The following is a 27522-nucleotide window of genomic DNA, read 5'->3' as shown; positions in this document are numbered from 1 at the left end:
TCATTTACATACAGAGGAAAAGAGAACATTCACAAGTAACTCAGGTCTTTGAGGTACAGGATAAAGGGTATACTTAGAACACACAACATTACAATATCTTAACATTATAGTATCCGATTTTTTTTTAACATGTGCTACAAAAGATGTGTGATTTTTCTGCCACCTTTACAAGCAACTTACTGGGTAACTGTGCTCCCAGCCAGAAGACAGAAATGAAGATGGCAATGAAGATATGCAGTTCAGATCTGCCACCTCTATAAACTTCACTAGTTCTTGTCCTTGAAAAGAATACTGTAGCCCTTCACCCAGAATATCTTCTCTCTTCCAAACAGGACATCCAGATCTCTTCAATTTTAACTACAAGCATTCTCTTGGCCCTCACAGACCTTTTTGCAGCTTAGAGAAGTTCCCAGCAGGCTCCTGGATTTCACTGTCCTCACCCCATTCCTCCAGCCGAGGGCAAAGCTGCAGCCAAAACCTCTGTTGCTCCCCTTGCTAACAGGCTGTACAGGGAAAGGACACGATCCCTCTCCACTGTCCAGTCCAGCTTCAGCCTTTCCAACCTGGCTACTCTCTCTGGCAGTCCTGCTCCTCAGAAATCTCACTGACCACTGCAGTGCTCTCACTGATTGTTGCTCTCCATTCAGTATCATATCCCTGCTCCCTCCTGGCTCCATGGTTTCCAAGAGGATGGAAAGGAATATTGGTTTTTGAGCTAATATTTTGTGGTTGCAGTGTTGGGACATCCTGCCAACATTACCCAGCCTTAGGGAACTCAGTTTGCTCAGTTAACTTGGAAGTTAATGTGATTCCCTGGTAAGTTAAAATGAGCAGGATCAGTCTTGGTTTTACACCACCTTTTCAGCAAGGTAATATCTGACAAAACCTTCCTCCTAAAGTATATTGAAGCATGGCCATTTTCCACACTCATGTTCAAGGAAGACAGAACAGCACACCACACCATGACAACAAATTACTTAAGTGAAAAATGCAAGTAAGAACTGAAAAAAAACCCTGAGGAATTTCTCTATTTGTATTTGTGTTGACCAAAACTCAGGATATTGCATCCTTATTGAACTTAATGCAGTTCATTAATAGTGAAATGGGAAGGTGGGGAAGGAGGCAGCCCAGCTCCCTCGGGTATAGGCAGCTGCTGCCTCAAGGGACCAGGTCCCTGTTGACTGGTGCTGCTCTGCCACTGTGACCCCAGGGCAGTGGCTCCTGGAGGCTGCACCTGCTCAGCCTCCTGGGAGCCTCCTGCCTCTGCTCAGGCACAAAAGTCCTCACTCTCCTGTATAATTTAGCTAAAATACAAAATTGAACACGTAGTTCAATTATTGAATTTATTGTGCATTATTGAATTATTTAAGAAAATACTATACAGGATCTTAATCAACAAGACAGTTTAGGGTTAAGACTAAGCAGATATTTCCATCAAAACTGTTAGGAGAAATGCTGCTTCCCAGCCTTGCTTATGGAATGGGAACGGCTGCTGATGAAAGCAAGCTAAGGGAAAGCAATTCAGTATGTACTGATTGTGTAAGCAGTCCATGAATGACAGATCTTCAGCCTTTCTGCCCTGTCTTTTGACCAATTTTCTATTAAAAAATTTATTTTTCTAACATAAAAAGGGAAATTGTGCTACAGGCTCTAAATTTTTATTTCATTTACTTGTTCCAAATTGTAACTAAGCTGTACTGATCCAAAGTTGCTGACTTCTTGCCCCCAGTGATGCTTGAAAATTGATTTGGATTAGAAAGTCACAGGTTTGAATAAGATTATTAACAAATTACTTTTAGAAAAGTGTAAGAATTGTTTTACTTAAGAAAGAAGACATAATAACAATCACTTTCCAGAAATTATTCTATTTCAGAAAAAGTTAATCTTCTCAGTCTTTTGTAGTAAACCTGTAAGGAGTTTGCTCAGTTTTGCCCCTGAGATATCCTGGCAGACAACTTCTATATCCATCAGAAACTTCCAGGAAAACTGGAAGCCCAATTCATTAATATACAATAATCTATAGGGTAAAAACCAATAGTGAAGTATTCTCTAAGGTACTCGCATGACAGGAGAACATAAATAACTAATTTACTGTTTTCAAAGTGTGGTAAACCAGCTGCTTTAAAATAATATTTATTACTAATTTAAAATAAAAGCATGTTTTATAAAGATGTGATAATCACATGAGAGTGCTCAAAACAGAAAAAGCCTCTTTTTTCATTGCATTAATTTGCCAGTAACAATTTTGCATTTAATATAAGATTTTTGAATTTCAATTAGCTATCCAAGTATATGACTATATGACCATTCCCATTTAGCAGGGTTACTGTCCTCCACTCAATGCTGTTATTTCCATTAGTAACCTTTGCAAATAATATGATAAACCTATCAATTTTGAAGGCCATTAATACAAGAATCATAAATTGCCTTTCATTTGACATTAGTCCTGGACAAAAAAAAAGACCAAGCATCACAAAGGGTAATTAAGAAATCACATATATAACTTCCAAGTGCAAAGAATATCACATTGAAAAACCAGTCTTGAACAAGAAGTTGCAAGACAGAAATCCTAAGTAACACATCTTTCAAGGAGGAAATGATAAGTCTCTTTAAAAATACAAAATTACTAGCACAGTAAATTCTTACAAGAATAATACTAGTGAGCATGTATAGACTAAGACCATGGCAAACAGTTTTTTCTTTGTTTTTACTCTGATGTGCAACCAGCTTAAAAAATGGGAGCATTTCACCACAGATCTAAAAGGCCACAATAAAGAAGCTTATATTGCTACCTGCATGTGTTCATGATTGACTAAGCCTTGAAGTTCACAGTACAAACTGTGAAGTCACAGGTATTCAGATCTGTGATGTGCTCTAAATATAGATAATTTAGGTCATAACCATAAGAGATACAAACAGTCCTCTGAGATAATCCTCATGTGACACTGTTATTACTTTAAAAGGAGTATTTCTATAACAACTCTTGATTAAATATAGAAATTTGACAGCAGTGACTAAATCTATATGCTATATGGCTTTTCTGTAAGGCTTTTCACACAAATTTTGCTGTGCAGTCACTGGACAGACAGTGCTAAAGCTGCTCACAACTGGAAAGCAAACTCTCAACTGGAAAACAAACTCAAAACTGGTTTTCTTCTTGATAAATGGAAGTCTACTTTCCAGGAATTTTGCCTCTTTTAAAGACATTTTTCTAGAATGTTTTCAGAGATACAAATTCATGTCAGAAAGAAAAAAAAATAAAAATTAGGCTATGTATAGCCTTTGCCACAAAAAAATTTGAAATAGACACCGTCACTAATCACTTCACATTTCACCTGTTGCCACTGTTTCCATTACTTCCCAGAAACCTTGAAATCATGAAAGCAGTAATGTGATGGAGTATCTAAGTTACTTGCTGAAGTTATTCAGAAAGGAACATTTGAAATGTAGAAGCAGAGGTGCACAGATAGCCACATGCACTAAGAGAGTTTTCAAAGGTGAAACAAGGCATATTCACTTTTCTGCCCTCCCCATCAGTGAATGACTTCATGAAAGCAAGCAAGTACTGTAGCCAATATGCATAATTCTTAAGTCCTGGATTATTTGGTTCTTACTCTTAAAAGTCCATGATCTTTAAAAAAAGGTTTATATTCTAGTCCTTACAAATATGAAAGAAGCCTTGAAAATATTTCCCAAACCTTGCCTAAAGGCTCAGAAACTTGGGAGCACACTTAAAAAATGATATTATTTTTGGTGTTAATCTTGCAACTTCTTGAGGTCTGCAACTGGGGAAATTGCATTTGCTTCTCTGATCTTCCCCCCCCTTTATTTCCATCCCTTCACTGTCCCTCATCACAAGCTGTGCTTCTCAGACCTCCTAAATTTTTGTTTATTAAATTTCTTTGGTATTTTCTCCTTCCTCTCTCTCAAAGGACTCTCAGCACATCCTCTCTCCCTTCTCCTGCTAACTGTGTCAGTATTAACTGAGTAAAACCCTGCCCAGCCCAGCCCCTCAGCCCTCCGTGCTGTCATGATGCCTCTCTGGTATCTCTGCAGATCATCTTCTTTCAAAGGCTCACTGGAAAAGATGCAAGAAGTGCCAACGCAAATGAAGGAGCATATAAACATCAACATTCTGCAGGCCTTGGAGACAAAGAAATAAAGTTCTGCTGCCTCTTGTGACAGGCCACAAGCCTTTTGTTAAATTAACACCACAGATCCAAGGGTCTTGTGCTTCCCTGATGGGAGACTTGCTCCTATCAGAAATTATCTAAGTCCCGGTAACAGGCACACACTTTGCTTTGCCTTTTGCCTAGCTCTGTACAACTGTGTTGTGGAACACCTATTGGATATATTTCTGCAACTAATCAGTAATAACAAATAATGACCCTATGTGGAGTGGCCTCTCTATGTCCCTAGAATAAATGGCCCAAGGGCTAGAAGCAACTTGCACAGTGTTCTAAGACTGGACATTAAACAGCACAATTCAGGCACTATGTAAAAACAGGGTTAGGGGATAAAAAGAGAACAAAGAACCCTTATCAGCAGCAATAGTTGTAATGGAAAATTAAAGCCCAATGCAAGCCCCAAAGCATGCTGACAAACAGGTAAGAACAGTTCAAGATGGACCTTATATGGAAGAGGAAGAAACCACCAGTAAGGATGCTGTGATGACTCCATGCACCCCCACCCTAAACACAACAGCTGCCACTGACCTTAGGACCCAGTGGTGCAGAGGTAAAAAAGGAAAATATCAGTTTGTGTATACATCCTTTTAACCACATATAATTCTAAGCTATTGAAATTGGAATAACACTAGTTCTTTGATTAAACTAACAATAAATTCCCAGCTTTCCATATAAAGTGCTTGCTTTTGTCCATTCCTTTCAAGAGTCAAAACCTGGTAATGACTCAACCAAACTTCTCCCAAGACTTCAATCTCCCCAAATCAAACACATTGGTGTCTGTAAGCCAAACATAGAATTTGGCTCTTTTCCCCTAAAGATTACAACAGAAAAAGCTCAAAGGTTTTTGCTTCCTCAAAAATATGCATGTTGTTAGCTAAACTTAGCTGGATGAATGGACATCATTTAATCATGGTTCTTTCCCACATCACTGAAATTTTTTTTCAAAACTGTTGAAGAAGCATCCAGCCAAATATTTTCAGTATCGTATTTCTCCTATCTTCATTCTACTCTTATCAAAAATCACAAATACGTTAGCTTTTTTTATTACTACAATTAATAAATAAACTAAAACCAAAGATCGCTGGGGTTATACTTACGTTTTTCTGTTGAACAGAAAACTTTTATTTGTAGAAATGTGGACTAATTATTAAAATTCTACTTTTTATGGTTTTTAAAACATACTATAAGTGCAATAATAAACCTAATGCACCAGGAACAGACACAACCATTCCCATGTCACTTAAGCTGTATCTGTACTCTGTTTTCTTTTATAAAAATTAAGTTTGAAATGCTGATTTTTTCCAAGCTGACGTTGCAGGAAACCTTCTCCTTGGTCTCCTTAATTTTCAAACTAAGCAACAACATAAGGTAAAACTTGTAAAAAATTCTGCTTATGCAGAACTATAAATCATACAAATCAGATTTAGACATTGATTTTTTCCTCTCATTCGCATGCTTATAACTCTGGTAAGGAAAAGGACAAAAGGAATCTTTTGAGTTAAATATTGTTCAGTTTTATGCTGTGAAGAGCTGGTTTTAGCCTTTGAAAGTACCAAATGTTCACAAACAGAAGAATAAAGTTAGAGCCACATCCAGAATTCAAGAGGCAAATATCATCTCTGTCTTTATCCTTTCCATGTATAATGCTGAGGGCTGTACAATCAGAGCCCCTCCAAAATTAATGTTTGCAAATTCTCTACCTCAGCACAGTGAACAGTCCTTTCAGGGCTCCTGATCTGCAACCTGGTGCCAACTACTATGAGAGCTTGCAGAACATATTTGGTGGTTCGAGTGAAGGAAAGCAGTACCTTTGCAAACTCAGAGATCCAACCAATAAATAAGGCATGAAAACATGAAACATTTCTCACTGTTGCTCAGTAATCTTGAAAGGATATCTATACAAGTATGCTCAATGCATGAACAGTTTAATACCTCACATTCCATTACATTTGCAATCATTGCACCTTCTTTTCTACAGAAAGACAGTGTTCCTCTGTCATTAAAAAGCATAAGCAAAGGAAGCTCAGCAACGGAAACTGACTGTGAGGAAAGCAAATGCAACAGAGATGAACGCAATGGCATTATTTGCAACAGTAAACCACACTTTTAGTATGAGAAGTGTCAATTTGCCTGTGTTTTTTCATCAGACAAATAGAACATAGTAATTAAAAATATACCAACTATAGAGATGTTCTATTCTATTTAATAGACATTTAACAGACTAGACTACTGCAGTTACCAGTATAGCTGTTCCCAATATTGTCTTTGTTATCACAACACACAAACAGGGCAGGAAGTAAAGTCTCAACATTAAGAAAGGAAGTGAACAAAGAAACACAGAACCAAGAACAATAGGGATATTACTCTCATTCTGTGGACCAGTGATCATTTTCAAGGAGAGGAAAAATGTCTGACACATTATAAGATTATTAAAAAAGCCAACTAACTGCAAAAAAATATAAAAATAATAACAATATACTAAAAAGGAAAGGGAAGGGATTAAATGCTCTATTCCTGATGAGAACACAAAAAAACAAACCACCAAAGAACTGTAAGGAACTCATACAAGTGTGCATTTGGAAAGAATTCACACATTCAATGACCCTTTTTCTCACTGCTACTGAAAAGAAGAAAGTTCCTGCTCTCTTGCAAGGTAGTTTAATTCTAGCATTGAGAGTTTTACCCAACTTGCTAATTGCTTGGCAAAGATGTGAATGAAGACAGTTGAGAAAGACACCTAGATTAGACTAGACAACTAGATTAGACAACAAAGGATAGATGATGGGTGCTGTCTACACAGTTGGTTTTATTTCCACAGCTGAGGAGCCAGCTACTGGCGACGAAGGAATTTCTGCAAAGCAGGTCTTAGCCTTCCCCTCATAATCTCTTCTTTCCTCTTTAAACAAGAGGGAGCTTTCGAGATTTCCGAAAATGACACTCACTTACTGTGATGGCTGGTGCCTCATCTTCCCACATGACTGCCAGCAGCTCCCAGCCCCTCCTCATCCCCTGCACCACTATCTGCCTGCGGAGATGCTCCAGCCAAGCAGGAAGGAAAGGAGCAGGCTGCCCAGGGACTGGACACCTCATCATCATGAATAATAAGGAGAAACTGAGGAAAAGAGTAAAGGAAAGAACTAGAAATCTAAAGAGAGTAAGATGCCAGGTAAAATATATAGAGAGATTGAGAAAATGATGGTAAAACGACCACCAAACAGAGCTGTTGTAGTTGTCCAACAAGATGTCAATTTGGATGCAATCCTCTGTTCTAATGAAATCTAGACAAACCTTGCATTTCAGGAAATTAGGACTAGTCAATTTATATCTAGATATAAAACCTAAATATATATATATATATATATCTGCACGCTATAAAGTACCTTCTTGACAAATACAAAGGTGAGATGAATGGCACTGGATCAGATATCATGTACTCATTATTTATGAAGTGAAGCAGAAGTCTTTTACAATGTACTCTCAAGGGTATTTTAATAATGAAATTGAGCCCTACTTCAGAATGACCTTCAGACATGGTTTTATGTGCATTTTGAATTCCTTTCAGCCAACATTCTCACCATGCAGTCATATAATAGCTATCCCAGCAAGGGAGCTGGATCACAGCATTCATCTATAGTAAAATGTTAATTTTTACATCATTAACCGATTAGTGTAGTCCAACAGAAAACAAAAATAACTGTAAATGAATTCTGCTTAGGAACACGTTTAAATACAGCATATTTGGGATATTGGAATATGTTCCTTTTTAAAATGTAAACTTTATTTAGTTGATGACTCATGTCTTTTTTCAAGTAACTGTGGGATAAAAGCACTTAGCTTCATGGACTACATTTTGACTTAAAGTTGAAAGAACTTCTTTCACTACTTAACATGCAGAAATTCTCTACAGCCTACTTACAAACAAACAGACTTCTTTCACAGTCAGTGCAGGCTCTTTTCTTTACCTGTACCTCCTATCTGCATACATACATTATACATGTAATAAGTGCCTGCCTTGATAGACATTCTAAACTGATCAGAGTAATTTAAAAAAAAATTTAAAAGCCTATCCACTAATTTCTACTTTAACTAGGCTAAACATGATGACTAAGCCAAGACTTGAATACAGAATTCACATTTCAATTTAAAGATTCAACAGTAAACAAAATGTTACTCAAAACTGGATTTCTGCATATGCAGCCTACCTCCTCTCAGATTAAGGGGAAGTAAGAGTGATTTAGGATCCATTTAATATATAACACTTTTTTTTCCTTTTAGTTTCTAGAATGACATTAAAATAAACTTATCAAATTTGACCCTGAGAGGAATTAATAATTTAACTGCGGTGTATGTGTTACCAAATAGACCTATTGTATTTTTTTTGTAAAGAAGCTGATCCAAGAAATTCACCCTTTTATGGGGCTGAAACCAGGTCTCAAAGCACATACTGGGGGCAAGAGAATGTCATTATGGGTCTCAGTGCCATTCACTTACCATGCCAGCCTGAGCTGGCTTTTAGCAAGGACGTGAAATGTCTGAGCTACCAGGCAGGGAGTGCAAGCAATTTAAATGTTTTCTACCTCTAAAAGTCGACTGGAGGAGAATCTGGTGTTAAAACTTCTCTTGGCCATTCCAGAGAGCACACACTGAGGAAGCGTGTGTTGGGATTCAGAAGTAAACAAAAGGATCAGAAGCATCTGCAGAATGTTTAAAGAAGATTTGAGAGATTTTATCCTCTCTGCCCCCTTCCAAAACGAAACAACTTTCTGCAAGTACAGAGTGCCTCAGACAATGTGCAGTGAACCACAAGCAGTGGCTTACTATGATGTTATACTATGTTTTCTGAAACACCACTGACCACCACACCCAGCAATCTCTTCAATATGATAGTGAAGGATGCATTACAGCAGAGATTTTTACTGCTATAATACAGTGTTTAGCACCAATCATTTGGCCTTTTACAGCTAATTAGAGAAGTCTTACCCTCCACACATGAAATTTCTTTGGGTGTTATTCAACTTACTGCTAAATTTGACAGTATTATGCAAGAACATGTGCGTCCCCCACCTCTGCAAAAGGTTTCTCTCACACGCATACTAGATACTGATTTCACACAGGGCCCAGCATTTGCTAAAGCTGTTTCTGTCCTCAGAGCAGCTAAAGCAACACACAGCAGCTACTCAACGTTTGCTAAAAGAAATAATACACTTAATTTGCTGAGTCTTCAACCATTTATCTTCCTTTTACGGTATCAAAGAGCTCATACTTTACTAAAAATCTCGAACTTTATATATAAAATGTGAAAAATCAAAGTCACAAAGAATACTGAATGTACTGAAAAAGCTATGATAAAATAACTTAAGGACTTCATATTTAAGCAAAAATCTACAATAGCAAGAAGTAAAAGTACTTTTTTAACACAAAGAATTCTGCAAAAATTTGAAAAAACTCTGAAAAAAACACATTTTGACTCTCTGAAAATCAATACCAGACTGATCAATTAAATTTATATTCCTTGAACAATAACAAGTGTGCTCTTAGACCTTGATTAGCTGCTTAATTTAAAACCTAAATCCAAACATTATGTTCTGAACTGTCCCAAAATAGTCTAAGATATTATCTTCTATTTCCATTCAGAGTTCTGCCACTGAAAAAAGAGTAATAAGAGATTTAACTGATTTGATAAGACCTTATTCCACTTTTCTCTCCATCTAAACTTTCAGACTGGCTCCATAAGAATAAAAAAAAAAAAACCTGGAGCAAAATAAACTAACTTAATTCCTTGATATAAATCAAGAAGAATGGTATCCTGACTGAGTCTCCCATATATCTCTTAAATGCTTAAATATTTCTTTGCTCTGAATTGGAAGAGGGATCAGTACATGAATTTTTTTCCAGCTGTATTAATGCCACATAAATCCTTATGTGTACTTTTCCACTTAGTATCTTTTACTTCTACTTAAAATATTCAAAAAACCCAAGTAGTTTTAACAGGGAAGAAAATTGTTTGTGGGTTTTGACATGGAGGTTCCTGTGTTAGCTGTGGTTTACAGAAATTCCTGAAGAGAAATTATTTTGATGAAAATCACCACTTCTTTTTCAGATCTTTTTAAAGGAAACTAATGTAGTATTCTTCTATTATGCCTAGAGCTTGATGCTATAAGGATAAACAGAATCTGAACAGACATCATAGCAGTATTGACACTGAATACGCTATATGAGCACCTAAATGAACTATCTCACAAAACAAATACATGCTTTATCACTTCAAATAAATGAATTTAGGACTTGAAGTTATTTTGGCTTGTATAGATACATAAGAAGCTTGACAGTATCAGTTATGCATCAATATTTTTTTTAGTTTTTCAAAAAAATAAGTGTTTCTATGTTGAAATAATAAAATTTATACTACTGATACACATACAATGAATTTTAGTTTCATATAAACATCTGAGAACAAGATACAATTAGACTGTATTTAGTGGCCTTTCATCTCTGCAAATCCAGGGTCTCATAAAGGAGTGGGTATGGTTTATTACATGTAGTGTGGGATGTCTTTTATGTCAACAGGTCACTATGGTGAGAACTTCAAGTCAGCATTAAAACACACAGGGAGACTCTGTAGGAAGTCATGTACAAGAGCAGACACTTATGGTGTCTAGAATTAATCAACGTAGCTTCAAGAACCCAGTGTGCACAAAACTCAGAAAAAGCTGTTAAAAACTGTCTTTGTGATGAAAGATGCATACAGAATGGTATCTACATTATATGTTCCAGCTGTTGAATTATGGCTGTCTTCATTCCTGTCCTAGCGTGCAACAGTCCTGCAGTCACAGCAGAGAGCCTATAGCTCATGAGTACAGTGAAATTGCTGCAATATACACTGAAGTTTAAGGAGACAATGTAGTTTTACTTCTGACTGTTTGAACACAACTATCCACCAGACTGCATTAGACAAAATTTCTACTGGATTTGCAGGGGCATTCAGGAAGAAAGACTGAAACATGTAATTTTTGAGTCCAAAATAAGACCTTCTCCATTCATGACAGAATGAAGCAGATAGAGCAGATACATTGCTTTACGACCTTTTTTGTCTTGCTCATTTTCCTGGAATTAAGTAGAAAGTGTGTATCCATGTCCCTGTTCACATCAGACAGCTTCCGAAGAAAAGTCCTTAAGAGTAATCAATTCACTCGCAACGGGCAAACAAACACCCAACGGCATGTGCTGCTGTATCAGGAAATGGGATCAGCAGGAGATTAAGAGTTAAATCCCAACTCACACAGGAGAAGCTGGAGTTCTCAGCTGAAAAGGGTACACCCACCAAGGTGCAGCCTTGTGGTTTGGAGCACTCCCCATACCACAGCACAGCACTGCCTACAAGGCTGCACCATACACACTGGGCCTAACTAAGCTGGCTTCAAAACAGCCCTCCTGAAACAAATGAACTGAGCAGCTGCAGATGGAAACTTCTCAAAACAATGCTTTGAGCCAAAGCCACTGCCATGAAACTGCGCTGCCAGAGAGACACAGCACAGTCAAAGGGTGTGAGAGAAACAGTCAAGTCTGAGAAATACAAGGTAGAAGTCAAATCTTTCAAACCTGCTCAAGAATGCCAATTCAAGAACAGCTCCCTGTTTTTCCTTCCCACTGGATTTTCTTCAAGCTGAATCACAGAACAAGGCTGTGTTAGTCAATCCACACAGTGTCTATTCCTTTCCAAAACACTTTTCCCCCCTTTACCCTTCCCTAACTTCCCCTTGCCCTCAGGCCTCTACCATAATCATGGGCTTCCAAGAAAAGCTCCTGGATTGAGGGCTTCCCTTGGAGATTTTACCCAGCACTGGGCAAAATCTGGAAAGCAAAGAGCAGGAATTTGGATTACATTGGGTGATTTAACCTGGTGATTTTATGGTGAGTTTAAATCTAGGAGTAAGGAATCTCTCCCTTTCTGAGGAACAAGAATTTCATTAGAGTTCACATGTATACAGCCATGTACACCAACACAGCTGTGTCTTCCTTCACCTCACAAGAGGAAAGCACCCATCTCCTCTGGCACAGGCTGCTGGAGTTATCGGGGTCCCCGAGGTCACTGCCAGCTGAGTGGGGACAGGCACTGAAAACACTCCTCTTCCTCATGTACCTGTCAGGAAATGTCACATCCCTGTGCCTGCAGAAGGCAGCTCAAGCACTTGGAAGGCAGCTGGATGAGGCAGGCTCTCACTCAACCCCAGACCCGGCCCACTGAACATGCCAGGGCTACTATAAAGGCAGCACAGTAGAGTACTTCCGTGGTGGATCTGTGTTATATCTCAATTGGATTAAACCACCAGAAAACACCAGGGCAGAAGGCAAGGAAACGTGTGTTCTGTGAGTGAATCACGTGCCTCATTGCAAAAAGGGAATAAAGGGTCAAAGTAATGAGAGAGCTGGGATAAACGTAGTACATTCCCTTATAGCTCCTCTGGGAAGGATATGTTCATCTGTAATCTGACTGCTTCTGAAAGCCAGAAATAGATTTTCCTTTCCAATTCCTGCCATTTATTACTGCTGATTATTAAAAGCAATGTGCCCAGCTGATTTACAAGATGGCAGACTCCCAGCACCACTTCTCATTTTCACTTCAGTGAGGAAGTGTTTCTCTTATGACAGAGGTGATAGAGACACAGAGTAACCCCAAGTGCTTTGTGTTCATGTTTTACCCCAACCAAAACATTAGAATCCAACAACTTTTTAAAATTCATTTTCAAGTAATTGGCTGAATGGATGGAGCCAAAAAGCAGCAGGCTCATTTCTTCTCTCACTTCAACAATCTGACATCTCCAGTCAAAATAATCAAAGCAGCTGCAGTTTGATCCTTCATCTCTTCCCTTTCAAGTTGTTTTTTCCCTTGGCTTTTCCTCCAGTCACTGAAAAAGGATGACTTGCAGTTCAATAATACAAGTATATTTGCACAACAAAACTCAAACCATGGGGTGCATCCCTGCTTTCCATACCTGTCAAATGCAGATTTGTTAAAAACACTGAAAATAAAACATCAGTGTTCAAACTGGATTCTGTATTCTAGATGTAAACAACAAATCACCTTGAAAATATGTATCTTATCTGATAAGATTTCCAAAGTGAGGTTCAAGGGCAATCTCGCTGACGTGTACTTACCTCACATATTTACACACCAACAAGCAAGAGGAAGTCTCACATCTAAGAATAATTGAATGAAAAGTTCTTATTTTAATGTCAGGTGCGAGACACAACCAACTGAATAAACTAAAAAGTAATATAACAATTACAGTATGCTAAAATGACCCAAATCTGGCCAGGGAGAATACTAAGAAAAGTAAAGCTGGAGATAGAAAAGAAAAATAAAATGGGAGAAACCCTTGAATTCTCTGCAACAATATTAATCTGAATTTTCTGTACCATTGTACTGCTGGACATTGAATCATTTTTAAAAACAGGTACTGTTTGCAGGTCTTGCTAACAATAAAATTAGATTTAAATATCACCCTCTAGCTATTTAGCAAGGAGAAGAAAGCATTTTTTAAAAAATAACTCCAAGAAGTAATATTTCAGTGATTACTATCTCATCTAAAGCTAGAGAATACCATTTGAGAGTTATATGTTAAGATTTCATATCAGATTGAATAAAAGTATTTGCTTGCTTGCTTACTTCTTATTAGAGCTGAATTTGTCCAATTGAGTAAGTAAAAACAAAACTAGGTAGTTGTGAAAGTTATAGGACTAAAGCCCACTGGCAACATTTCCATCACAAAAATAAAAGAAAAAGGGTAAATGGCTATCTATACTTTCACAAAGGATAAATGTCTGTTTAATCTTGGATGCTTTGTGGCAGCCTAAAATGCATCTAGTATATACTTTTACCTCAGGACTGATTATTTTAAAAGTATAAAATAGAGTGTTTATCATATTTAATTTGAGAATACAACCCAGGTGGTTATGAAATGCTGGAGGAAAATGTCAGAATAGGATTGGACGCTAATATACAGAGGAAGTGTTCAGAGCTTCTGTAGGCTCCACAGGTGAATTTTGGGGGAAGTTTTTTGCTCTAGGATATGCACTGGCTTTCTGCAGAATATAGACAAAAGTATGGCAGGAACACATCCAGAAAATACCAGAACATATCCAGAACACAAGCAGAAAAGCACCAGTGGGACCTCTCTGAATCTTCATTTTTAATTAATTTCTCTAATACTCTGAATTATGCAGAATCTAGACACTCTTCAAAGTTCAAGCAGAGTTTTGCACTTCAAATGTTCCTAACCTGGGAACACAGAGTATCCTTCTCCCAGGTATTACAGGATTACTTTGAGTTCTTACTTACTTTTTTAAAGTTTTATACAGTCAGCAACTAGTTTATGTAACTAATATTAAATTTTCCAAAGGGAACACTTTAGAATTAGCATCTAATGTCAGTCTAATTTTGTATCAAAGCACTCTAATGCTACCTATAGTTAGAACTCCTTGGCATCTTGCATGTAATTTTATAAAACTAGTTGCAATTATGATGAAAAAAAGAGATTATTTTTGAAGTTTCCTTCCATTTTTTTTTTCTGATTATATATAAAACCAAAACTATAGATACTTGCGGGTTTTTTCTTCTTTCTTCCTATTTTTTGTGAGGTTGGGTTAGTGAGAAAGAAAGGGATTCAGATCTTTGCCAAGGACTCAAAACTGTGTCTGGAGGTTTGTTTTCCCTGCAGATGACAAGTACTTCCCTGCATAATAATACACATCAGCCAGGTGTCTGCTCTAACAGAAATCAGGTTAGCTCCTGAACTCGTTGGAAAACAGTCCCCTCCGCACAGGAAGCAGAAAGCACAGGGCTTTGTTGTCCAAACAAGTTTTTCTCCAAGACGCTGTGCCACATCACGTGTGTTAGCGTGAGCTCAGGCGCCTCTGCAAGGTGAGACACTTGTTGCCTGCACTGAAGTCCTTATTCTAACCCATTCCTGCTTCCAAAAATCCCATGACATTCCACTACCAGATCACAGAATAACTTTGTTCTCTGACAAAACCTTTGTGTTTTTACACAAGTTAATACTTTGGTACAACAGTTCTCCCCACATACAAACCAACCATTTTACACCAGGAAGCTGTGCAGCTGTAGGATATAAATGGCCAGTTCAAGTCACCAGTGATAGTTATCTAATACATGCAGCCATGTAACCAAAGGTATTTGCATATACACACAGGGATGTGTATATGGATATATATAATGTGTACATATATGTGTAAAAGCCCACACAGACATAATTACATGTGCATGTCTTCTTTTAACAATTCCTTTCTGCTCCTGTTTACAGATTCACAGAATGTTGTAAGTTCGAAGGGACCCAAAGGGACCCACAAGGATCTCATGCAAATGGCCCATTTATTAGCACCATGCTCTGACCAACTGAACTGATCTCAGGGTCAGAGGTCAAGAACCATAGACATTTATATTCAAAGATCACAAACATTGTAGCTACCTTTAACAATGGGTCATGCCCTGAAATCCTATGTTCCCCTCTACATTATTCCCCTTTAGGTAGAAAAATCATTTGTTAACCATTAAGAAACCCACAGCATCTAATAGGTGGAGCAGCTGCTGCTAAAAGTGAAGCTCTGGATTACAGTGTCTTGGATGTTGGAAAAAGTAAATCAGACCCTATAAACCTCAAGAAAGTTAATGAACCAGGTCATATGTGTCTTAAGTGGAAATGACGTTGCTTAGCGCAACCAGCAGCATCTGCCTCTATCTAGCATCAGTGGAAGTGCCCGCCATTGTACCAGCCTGAGCAGCCTGCAAAGACATACCTTAATTCCTCCTTTCCCATGCCACGTTCACTCTCCACCAGTCACAGAGAAGGTCCCCAAGGCCACGTCTCATCCTCTCGTATGATTCCCATGACACTCAGCAGATTCTGCTGACCCCCACGTGAGCATCTGGCTCAACACCCAGACCCATCTGTCACCACCCCCCAAGGCACAGAGAGGCCTGGCCCCAGCACACCTTATCTGCAGCTTGGCTCAGCAGCCACAGGTAGGATGCAGGCACATGAGGTTTCAAGAATCTCTGCTGGGACCTGCAGCAGAGGCTGACAGCTCAGAGACCTGCAGGACAAGGAGCAGAAAAACATCCAGGCGAGGATGTTTGCACCTGGCTTACAACACCTACTTTCGTTAAAATACTTCTTTCACACTGCTTTTAATAAAGAAGTTATTTAGTTTTACACAAAGTACCACTGGTACTTCTGCCCTTTATATGGCAATTTAACCATATAGAACAAGTCAGAACAAAGACATCTCATCAAGGGAGTAGGCTCGTGTGAAAGCAGCAGGTAAAAGAGCAGGCAGAAGAGCTCTGGTTGTCCTCAGAACCTCAGTATTGCATCCATTCCTTGGAGATAATTTATCTCTCTTCCCTATTATTTGAAGAACTCCAGGATACTACAGTATCTATCTACAGTTAGGTATCTAAATGTAGGCTGTGTTAATATCCCTGCACTCTTTTTTATCTACTCAAACCCAAGAAGCAGAAGAGGAAATGCTGCTTAATAAACACATTTCATCACCTGAATCACAGTATGAATGGGAGGTGACAGATGCCTTCTAACTGGAGATGGTACTGTCTCTGGGGCATTTGGTTCCAGATTACATGAGACCCCACTGGAAGAAAGAATTCCAGCCCCCAAACAATGCAGCCCAATGGTAAAAAGGGATAAATTGTTCAGGGAAATTAACCAATATAATGGCAGGCACTAGTGTAGAACAAGTATATACACTCAAATTGAAGACACAATAGATCATGAATATCAACAAGAAAGACCTATAGGTCACAGAGAGTATAAAGAAAGCTGCTTCACATCCCAGTGTTACACTCCTAAGAAAAAGCAGCCGCAATTAATGAAGAAAATGAAGAAAAAAAAGTACCTGTAACCTGATTTGAGCAGATACAGTAATGCAGAACTCACCTGCAGCTAAGCAACAACCAATTTGCAACTGTACTTTGGGATCAACAGCCCATTCTTTTTCCAGCTAGACCACTGTGCCAGCTCTCATGTGATCCCAGCAACTATGACACACAACATTAGTGATCTAAATGATTACATGCAATAAAAATATTCTAAAACAAAAGGGAAAATAAGAAGAAATAAATGAAAAAAAAATTACCAGACACAAAGTACTATCCTGTGTTGCTATAGCTTTGTGTGCTGTTCAGCACCATGATGCTCTTGTAATTGAGAGAAAATAGAAAGAATCTCCATGAGGGAACAAGCAGACATAATATAAGGATGCACATCAAGGAGATGGGCACTTCTGGCCTGTCAAAAATGCTACTGCAGCTTCAGTAGACATACCTCAACTAGCTTTGCAGCTGCCTGCTAGCAGCATGGGGTCATTCCGAGGCTGTGAAACCTGTCTGCGAGTGAATAAATACTCAAATAACTAGTCTTGGCACACTGCACTGGATAATTACATCTGACAATCTTTTTCATGCCCTCAGCCTCACAGAGCTGTGTAGGCATTATCCCAGCCTGCTACACATTTCAAAGCTGTGGTCCCCAAACCATGCATGGAGGCAATGCATTACACTTAAGACATTGCATTATTACTCACAGTCACAAGCCATCACCACTACTACAGCACATATCAAAAAAAGCAAAATGTGACAGCTTGTATCATTGCCTCAGACCCAGCAAAGGGACATTTAGTATCAAAATTTCAGTGGTTTGCCATCTTAACATAAAATTTATTTTAATGGCATTTAAAACTAGAACTACATATACTTCAAATTTTTGCAAACTCCTAAAAGGATGCTAGCAGTGGAGCATTAGGTGGACTGCAAACAAAGCAGAGCTGAGGGGAATTGAGATTTCTTATTACGAACACAATTACTGACTTCTCAAAGGCCAAAAATCATATCACTTCAAAAAGAAATTATCTGATTTTGATAGTAATTTAAGAAATTTTACGACCACAGGATGTTGAGAACAATCCTTATCAGAGGACAAAGAGCTGTCTCTTAGTCCCAGGTGAGAAACAGAACCTGAATTATTAACTGGCACTTTCAGTACCCAATGTACTAGAAATAACTGGAAAAAAAAATCATTTTCTAAAATGCTGAAAATATTCTATAGATCCCTTGAAAACTGCTTCTGAATAAGGAGCTCTAAAGCCATAGGAGGAAAAAAGGCAAAATCTAAAAATCTGAAGAGATTGAAGAGAAGAAAGAAGCTACTTTTGCAGACGAGAATAAAGGTTTACAGAACATCTAATTATATCTCAGTCAAAAACTAGGTTCAAAACATATGAACTGCTTGTGGCAAAACAAGTCAATGGAATATTTTAATTGATTTTACCAGCACTGGAGAAGGCCAAAAATTCCTGAAGTCCCCTCTCTCATGTACAAACTTTAGCTCAGTTAGTACTGGATTTAAAGTTCTCATTAATACTTCAGCTTTCCTTTGATCTCATCCCTCTCACTTGGTGCAATATTTTAAGGAATATTTAAATGAATACTTGCAAGGAATGGACAAAAAAACCCAACTTAATTTATCATAATTTATTTTGAATCATCATCCGTCAAAACTCAAAAGCTTTTTTGACTGTAGAAATGACAATTTTTAAATTATTAGTGCTAACACAATTAATGTTATTTTTTTGGCTTCTAAATGCTTAAGATCCATGTTTTTATGGAAATAGCAAACTCAGTAAAATAGCATACAACCCCTTAGATTTGGATGCTATCAGCATACCCTACCTGGCCACAACACAGGTCCTCTCTCTTTATCCTAGATTTAGCACATGCTATGGTCTGTGAGGAGAATACTGAGGAAACCCTCAATGCCTTAAATTTTTTTTCCTATATAAAACCAACCAAACAGAAACAACAACAAAAAACCTCAGCCTTTTTGCAATTTTATTGCTCAGCTATTCTAATCAAGAACATTCCATCTCAGCTTCGAGCTTAACAGCTTCATTTCAGATCTGCTTCCCTCAGGAGCAGACAGTAGCCTGCAGGTAGCCTCACCAGCTGCCTCTTCATTTTCAGTTCCTGGACAACTCCGAACATGCGCCCGTGGCCCCACCTTCCTTACAGTAAGTCACATGCCAAAGTGAGTCAGCAAAATATGCTTAACCATTTTCCAGAGAAGCAATGCTTGTGTTAAATAAATAAATAAATGTGGCCAGAATGTGCATTTCCTTACAAGCTTTTTACTTTTATTTTCTCTGTTTGGATAGGTATCAGAGATACAATCCGGCTTCATGTCACACAAACACTTAGATGCTATAAAAATCCAAATTTAAAGATCTTAAAATTGTCCTAACAATTTGGCATTGTGTGCTCTATCACTAAATTTTTATCTTCAGTTTAAGATGTTTTCCCTAGCTGTAACAAAGGAAAATGGATGTCATTAAACTGTTTTCATTAAGTGCGTGACACAGTTCAATAGTTTTTTATCTAACCTTAATTCGCTACCATCTTTCCTCCACCACTGCATTATTCATGTGTGTCACCCTCTTCTAATTCCTGTGACAAATATAATTGTAATGATTTTATTTAGGATCAGCACTTCCTCTCACAATACGAAGAGGCAAAAGTTAAAGCAGCTCTGTCACTTGGTTCTGCCTGGAAGTCGGTCAGGGCAAAGGCAAGGCAGCTGTGGGGAGCAGGCAGCAAACATGCTGCCTGTGGCAAACCGGTCTGGGGGCTGACAGCAGCCAGGAGCCACCACCAGCAGCCACTGCTTCATTAATTTTACTGTGTTTCAGGGAGGTGAAGGACTGAATCATCAACAAAGGCAAAAAAACACACCCTGTCATATTTCACATCTACTGAGTTAGTCTTAACTTAAACACATTTTTAAACACTTATTTCAAACAAAAGAACCAACTGTACATAATATTTTATTTATTAGTATTAATTTAAATATTACACTAGACTTAATATTACACTGTTACAGCATCTACATAAAATGATTTCTATACATTACAGCCTGGAATGACTTTTAACATTTGACTAGAGAAACAAAAATGTTAATCTAATTCCAGCCTTAATCTATTTAAAAGAAAAAAAAAAATATTTAAATAACTAATTCTGTGTTTTCTATGGCTGGAATAACCGATTGTTGATTTTGGCAGTGCCTTTACTACTTTGACTGTTCACAAGTTGTCTTACAGTTTCAGACAGTGTCAGACCTAGAGACTATATCTCATGCCAGCTGGAGTGGGAACATTGGTTTTATGTATAGAAATACAGATTTTAGAAGTCAGGGTCTGCTAGCAGTTTCTCTACAAACTACAATGGCAGCTGTGCTAGAGGTCATGAATATTACATAAGGGCTGTCCATGTATTCAAGCCAGCATCACTAAGCCAAATTCCCATAGCAACACTCACATAGATTTACTCATTGCTAAGAGATGCATCAGTTCAGCAGTAAGCACTGCACTGCTACCCTGATTAGTCCGCAAGATACTATTACTTCAAATTTTCTTTTAAAGATTGTGCGTTTATTGAAAAAATTCAAAACTTCACCTGAATTTCAGGGCAGCCCTTATCATCTTTCCCAGGAGCAAAAAACCTCAAACTAGCAAAAACCACCCCTGATAAAACTGGAACTCCTAACTACAATCAGCAATCTCTGAGATACAAGGCTGAAGGGAAGAAGTGCTTCTGTTGAGTTTCTGCTACAGTGATCCCAGGACAGCAAGATCCAACTACAAAGAGATGTTCAGCATCTCCTACACTTGGCACACTCCAGCAGCTCATTAAAAAGCTGCTGTAGGAGCTCTTATTAAATATCAGTTAACAATTAAATTTTAAAAATAACATTTTTGGCTTCCCTATTCAGGTTTTCTGGCCCGATGAAGATGTCTGCTTGTGCATTATAGTACTGTATTATTTACAGAGCTGGTCCTTGCCACACGATCAGCCACATGAGCTCAGTGATCTGGATTCATGGATTTCTGAGGAGCCTTTGTAAAACAGGTGGCATAAATGAGCAGAGGTAAAGCTGGCAGTGGAGAATTAAATGGTATAGGAGATGGAAAGGAGATAAAGAATTAAAAAACAAGGCAAAATGAAGAAGGGGAGTCAGAGAGAAAGTGAGGGAAAAATGCAGATCAGGTAGATCTAAGGGGGCATCTTAATGGTGTATTTAAATATATCAGAACAAAAACCAGAAAATAGTAATACATTTAAACCTGGCAGGTAGCATACAAAAGAAGAAAAACTGGAATGAAGTGATAAATGAATGATAATAAGATGAGCACAATTTTACAGGTGCAATAGTATTTAAAGACACAGCACAGATGAAAGAAACAAGCCCATCATTCTCACTGCTAAAACCTTCACGGTCCTAAATGCATCTCATGGAAAATACATAAACACACAGCAAAAACCTAAAGCTCATTTAGTGTTTTCTTACTACATTGTCACTATCTGCCAGGAGTATGGAGAGAGGAGAAATCTTAAGAAGACCTACAGAAAATGACTCATGGGGTCACTTAACACACAAACTGTAAAGAAAGTCAGTGAAGTCTTTAGGAAAAAAACACCCTTATAACAGATTCTCCCTATTTACACATTACTTGTAGGGACTGATCCTTCATTGAAGGGAAATGAACAGGATGTTTGAGGGCTGATTTTTGACAGTGTAAAAGCATTAAGTGCCGTAGCAATCCATGAGCAAACTTTCACAAACATCTTCAGCTTTGACCCTACAAACTGCAACAAATGCTTATATTTAATAAAAGAAGAAATGCACACACATAAGTAAGAATGTTCTGAAATACATTAGTCATAAGCATGTTACAGAAAACTGATTCTAAGTGATTTTTCATGGAGCATAGATTTTCAACTGCTGTCTGGAATGTTTATAAGAGATGTAATCTATATGTTAACACATTAAAAACACTTTATCACTAATGGATAAGACAACAAAGAATCATGAAATGCTTTGGGTTAGAATGGATCTTCAAAATCATCTAGTTTCAACCCCTGCTTAAAGCCGAGCATTTTATGAGTTTGTAACATGAAACAACACCTTACCTTTGCTTTTTCCAGCTGTGCCTGGGCCTGTCGCTCTGCCTCTCTCCGCACTGCTTCCCTATCTTCTTCCAGAGATACATCTGAATCAGATGGACGGCTGGTGTAGGAGTCCGCCGAACCCTGCAAAAGAAAAGGAAAAATAATGCCACAAGTTCCTTTAATGTTTAAAAAGAAAAAAAAAAAATGTAGAAGTGGTTATACACCTTGCCTTTTCTCTTACTTCTGTATCCCTGAAAAGACAGTAACTGCCCAAAAGGGAAATTCACTTAGAAGAAATTATGCCTAGGTAAATGTTTTCTTCTGGAAACTTTCAAAAAGTGCAGGTGTCTCCTCCAGTGTTTTATTTCCTGCCCTATCCTTGCACTCTTATTTGTGTGCTTTTCAGCAAGCAGAGACAGTTTCTCTGTAGACTTACAGCACTGGTGCAGTGCAGGCTGAAGGACACACAGCAGCTTCAAGGATGGCTCCATAAAAATTAGAACTCTAAACAGTGACAGAAATAGCAAGCAAACAGACTTTCTATAATCAAAATGCAAATTTAGTATCAATAATTACCATTACACAATACCACTGCTAAGAGATTTAACCTCTGCTATGCATTTTTATTTTAGGACAGCCTCTTTACCTGACACACTTTCCCCATCAGAACTGCAAATGGCTCATATCCATCTCTGCCCCTCAGCAAAACATGCAAATGACCACAAATCAACTTCCAACTAATAAAATCTGTCTGGACTCAACACATGTCCCTATATCACCACAATGGAAGCAGCCACAATGCCAGAACAGCTCTATAAATAATGACAGCTCTGCTTTCCCTCTGCATCTCCCTGCATACAAAATAGAGTTCTGGTAATTCAATCAGAATGAAAACAACTGTCCTCTCCTCGCCGCCTTTTTTCTCTCCCTCTTTGCAATACATACAATATAAGGTGATAAGGAAAATGCAGGGCTTACACAGATATCAGAATTCTTCAGACGTCCTCCTTTGGCTCTTTTCAGAAGCCTGATCCAGGTGGCCTTCATTAGCCAGACAGCTCAGTTACTGTCCGCAGCTGCAGCGCCCGGCACTGATCTCATAAAACATGTGCACACTGAGCACTGCAGAATCACAGCTCCTTTCCTATCCATGCTCTGCTGTGAGAGCCTTCCTTCTCTTCCCTCTGCGTTTCAAGCTTCCAGCCTCCCTGTTTCCAAGTATTCTACTGCAATTAAATTTTCAAATTTTCTCATGCCAGTAGGGGGGAAAAAAAAAATTTAAAAAAATTCCCAAAAATCCACACCACCTCCAAAAATCTCAACTTCAATGATAAAAACATAAAATAAAACCGGCTTCGTAAATATTGTGAGAGATGCTTCAGCTGATCATAAACTGAGATCGATCACAGAAAAATACCTAGGGCTTTTTCCTTTCTGTTTTGGGGGGCGGATTTGGCTGTTAAAAATAGTGCTTGTAAAAGAACCTTTTAAAATCCTGTGCAAAATGTATTCAGTGACATTTGCAAGTGCAAAGTTCATTTCATCTCTTCCTAGATTGGCTGGGGGTGGGGTAACAGGCTGTTCATACCACTGGGCATGCTCCATATGTGCAGCCTTTTACGCAGATGCTCACATCACACTGGGCTGTTAGCCTATGCCAAATTGCCATTTTACATCTCAAGGGTAAACAGCTGGAAAACGCGAGGTCCCTGTGAAACTGCAAGAGCTGGTACAGCGTCTCGTTCCCGTCATGGATGTCTGCTGCCAGCCACGTTTCCCTTGGATGCTCGGTTCTGTCACGGAGTGCTGCCCTCCGCTGCAAAGCGCTGAGCTCCACTCACAGCTCCCTTACAGAAACCAAAAATATGCCTGTTGAGTTGGAATTTAACCCCCTGGTTACTGCGTATATTTTTTCTGACATTAGCACAGGAAAGAAGTAAAGAATAACTGCAACATACCACGTGACACATAAATATTAGATCCTAATATGACAAAAGCCAAACAAAACCTTAAATTTCACTACTCTCCTTTTTCAGAATCACCCTCTGCCCTGTAATAAACTGACATGGGAGGAACATGCTAAGGCAGGTTTTCCTAGGGCATTCACGATTTACTGATGGACATGCAACAATCTAGGTGAAAAAGATCATTGTAGCTGACTGCAGTGCCCACCTTCCATATAAATTCAGATTTACAAGAACAACAGCGAATAGAGATTACAGTGAGAACAGTGGTCATGCACATGTTGCAGTATGTCAGCATATCCCAGGAATGATTGAATCCTGCCATGGTTTGTGTCTGTATAACAATGAAATTGCCCATCACAAGTGATGCAGCAGCCTACATTTCACCATTATTAGAACAAACAACAATTGTTACTAAACTCACAGTTCAAAATAAAGCAAATTTTTAACTTTACAAATATTTTATTTTTTTCTTTCCTGAAGCCCATAATAGTTACAGCATAGAATTTAATAAGCTTTGAACTGACATGAAATTATTCTCCAAGGAATATTTTGCTTTTCAGGAGTTCAGATACATCTGCTAGGTTACAGTGATTGTTCAAAATTAAAATGTCGCCTGAGCTACAGCAAAAGGAGCAGAAATCAAAATGAAATGTACTCAAAGTTTATTGAATTTTTAAAAATATCTTGTCTATTAAGAAAATATATGGAGGCCCTGTAACCTCCCCAAAGCCTGCCAAATTTTGCTATTCTTTAAAATTTCCCTTTGCCACAACTTCTGACACAGTTGCCAATGGAAATAGTGGGAAAAGATGAGCATCAACAAGCAGACAGAAGTTTAGTGCAGAGTTTAAATCTCTGTTATGGTTGACAGACCAGTGACTTGTGGACAAAACCACTGATGTTATCACAGCATTAATGAAAGCTGAGATGAGCTACCCCATAGAGTCCCAGCCCCCAGGACAGTCTGTGGTCCCTCAACAGTCAATCCTCCTTGGAAAGGGCACATCCAACCCCCTCCCCACCAGCACTGCAGTTCCTTGGTGCCACTCTACTGCCGCGAAGAATGGTGTCACAAACCAAACCCGAAGCAACACTACCTCTAAGTAAGAGGAAAACAAACAAAGCAGCCATTAAGCCTGACAGGCAATCACACGACTGTGTGGGTGTTAACTTTCTACAGCACTTCCATGGTGAGCACATCATATTTGACACTGACCAAGTGGCTTAGCATCACTTTTACTACCCTTCATTCTGCTGTCCACAAGGGATGCTACCTAACTGGTCCTCACCTTATAAAAAAAACCATGAAGCACAGTAACATAATTCTTATCTCCCCTAAGGGGAAAAAAATGCCTTTTGGGGCAGACTAGAGTTGTTAAAATTGGACTTTCCTCTTTCAGGCCACAGAGATCATTTACAGTGCTTGTCATGTCTTGCATTGGCCACAGTCCCAACACACTTCCAAAAAATCAGAGTGATTCCATTTATTTTAATTATATTGACAAATTGCATTATTAAAACTCAGTATTACCCTTATTTTCCCTGTGGTACAAACGTGGTCATGTAAATTTTCTGTGGAAAGGGAAAGCTGGAAGCTTCTTTGCTTTTTGAATATGGAAAAAACTCACAGCAGTGTAACCCAGGAAAAGGAGGAGCATACGATTACATGAAATTAATTGTGTAGATTTCTGAGTATTTTTATATGAGCTAAGAATGGATCCCATCACATTAGGATGAAAAAAAAATTAAACGTATACAAAAACTTTGATGAAACTATAATAGAAATACCTCGACTATTCAATAAAATAATGACAAGTGGACATTGTTCATGACAACCAAGGAAACTATACTTCCTCCCTGGGTTACTGAAGTTTTTTTGGGTTACTCTGGAGAACAGTAAAAATCTTTTCGCAAGAGCGTCTGAAATTCAACCTTTGTGAAATTCTTCATGTCTCCATCTCCTTTCACTGCAAAATGGAAGAGCTGCAGTAATATCTGTAAGTAATGTGTGTTACTGCAGCTCCCAATTCTTCATCTTTAATGGGAAACTGCCTAATAAAAGTGAGATAATTCATGTTAATAATTACTCCAGCTATTTATTGTTCTTTTTATTTTCTTCCTTATTTGTGAGGTCTACAAGCCCAGTTTATTTGAAAAACAAACTCTTGTTTTAATAACATGCTTGACAAATATTTACCAATTATCTTACCACTTACTATATTAGAATAGCATCTGTGAGTTATTCTCATGGTGCAAACTCATACTTTTCACACTGCTAGTGGTCATATGTGATAATATTTGAGCTTCTTTTCCTTGAAGACCATAAATGTCTGATCTTTTTAGTATTGTACAAGTGTGTCATCTTCAGGAAACTGGGTCCACCGAGTGAAAGGGGTTTTTTTTATTATTTCCATTTACTTGCAGTGGAAACTATTTAAGTAAATTAGGTAGTGCCTCTCGATCTCTTATTTTTCTTATTAGTTTTCTGTACCCATGCTTAACTTTCATCAGTACAGTTGGAGCTTAAGTACAGATTTTGACTGATGAATTCTCACTGCATTAATATAGCCACCATTACTCTCACCAGTTCAGTTGTGGTCTTTATATTGTGTTTTTCCCTTAAAAAATAAAAGCAGTCTGAGTACAATGACTAACTTAAACAGGGTAATCCACTTAGGAATTAGATATCATTTTCCAGATCACTGAAAATTCTCAAGTAATTATCTTCTTAGAAAGATCAAACAAGTTCCTTCAAGCAAAGACTTTTCACACTATTATTTATTAAATGAAGGCATGAAGCAGTAAGCAAACATGCATTGAGATTTTACTAGGAATAAAGAAATATATGTGACTGCACACATGCATAAAACCCTTAATTTATGATAGTGGGGTCTCCCTCTGAGATATATTTTTATCTTTTCATTCACTTGATGCTAATGAGACTTTTAAATCCAAAAGGAGAAATGCCTTTATGTCTTCATTTGATGTATACTTTGAATATGGAAATCTCAGGCCTCACTGTGCCAATAAGAGGAACAAATCATTTCAATATTCAGAATTTATAAAGAGATATTGTTAACTGCTTATCTTCTTATCCTGTAGCAGTATTAAGAATGTCATCACACATCCCACTAGGACATGATTTGAAATGGTATCTTATGTCCTTGTGATGTGCAACTCCTTCTTGTTTGCTATGAACTACAGTAAAAAAAAGAAGAGTTATTCCCATAAAATTTTTATTTCACTTAAAATCTTTTAAAATTGATTCAGAACAAAGGCAAAATGTGAAATGTCAAAGTTTAGCATGAAGTGAAACTGCTGACATTGGCACATCATA

General features: G+C 38.1%; 1 protein-coding gene across 18 annotated transcripts in view; it reads right to left on the bottom strand.

Annotated features, from left to right (window-relative positions):
• CACNB2 (calcium voltage-gated channel auxiliary subunit beta 2) overlaps positions 1-27522 on the bottom strand; it is a 249770-nt gene that overhangs the window by 59001 nt on the left and 163247 nt on the right. For 14 of the 18 annotated variants that reach the window (XM_032113859.1, XM_032113849.1, XM_032113827.1 and 11 more), the window contains one exon: positions 22240-22359. In XM_032113859.1, the coding sequence (XP_031969750.1) occupies positions 22240-22359 (120 nt within the window). Of the gene's footprint in view, positions 1-22239; positions 22360-22864; positions 22898-23196; positions 23790-27522 lie in introns of those variants that run through there. The other 4 variants (XM_032113754.1, XM_032113779.1, XM_032113787.1 and 1 more) reach the window with 4 other exon arrangements.

Source organism: Corvus moneduloides, chromosome 1 (assembly GCF_009650955.1).
Source record: "Corvus moneduloides isolate bCorMon1 chromosome 1, bCorMon1.pri, whole genome shotgun sequence".
Lineage (NCBI taxonomy): Eukaryota > Metazoa > Chordata > Aves > Passeriformes > Corvidae > Corvus > Corvus moneduloides.
The sequence above is the reverse complement of the archived record's forward strand: the minus strand, read 5'-3'. Positions and strand labels throughout refer to the sequence as shown.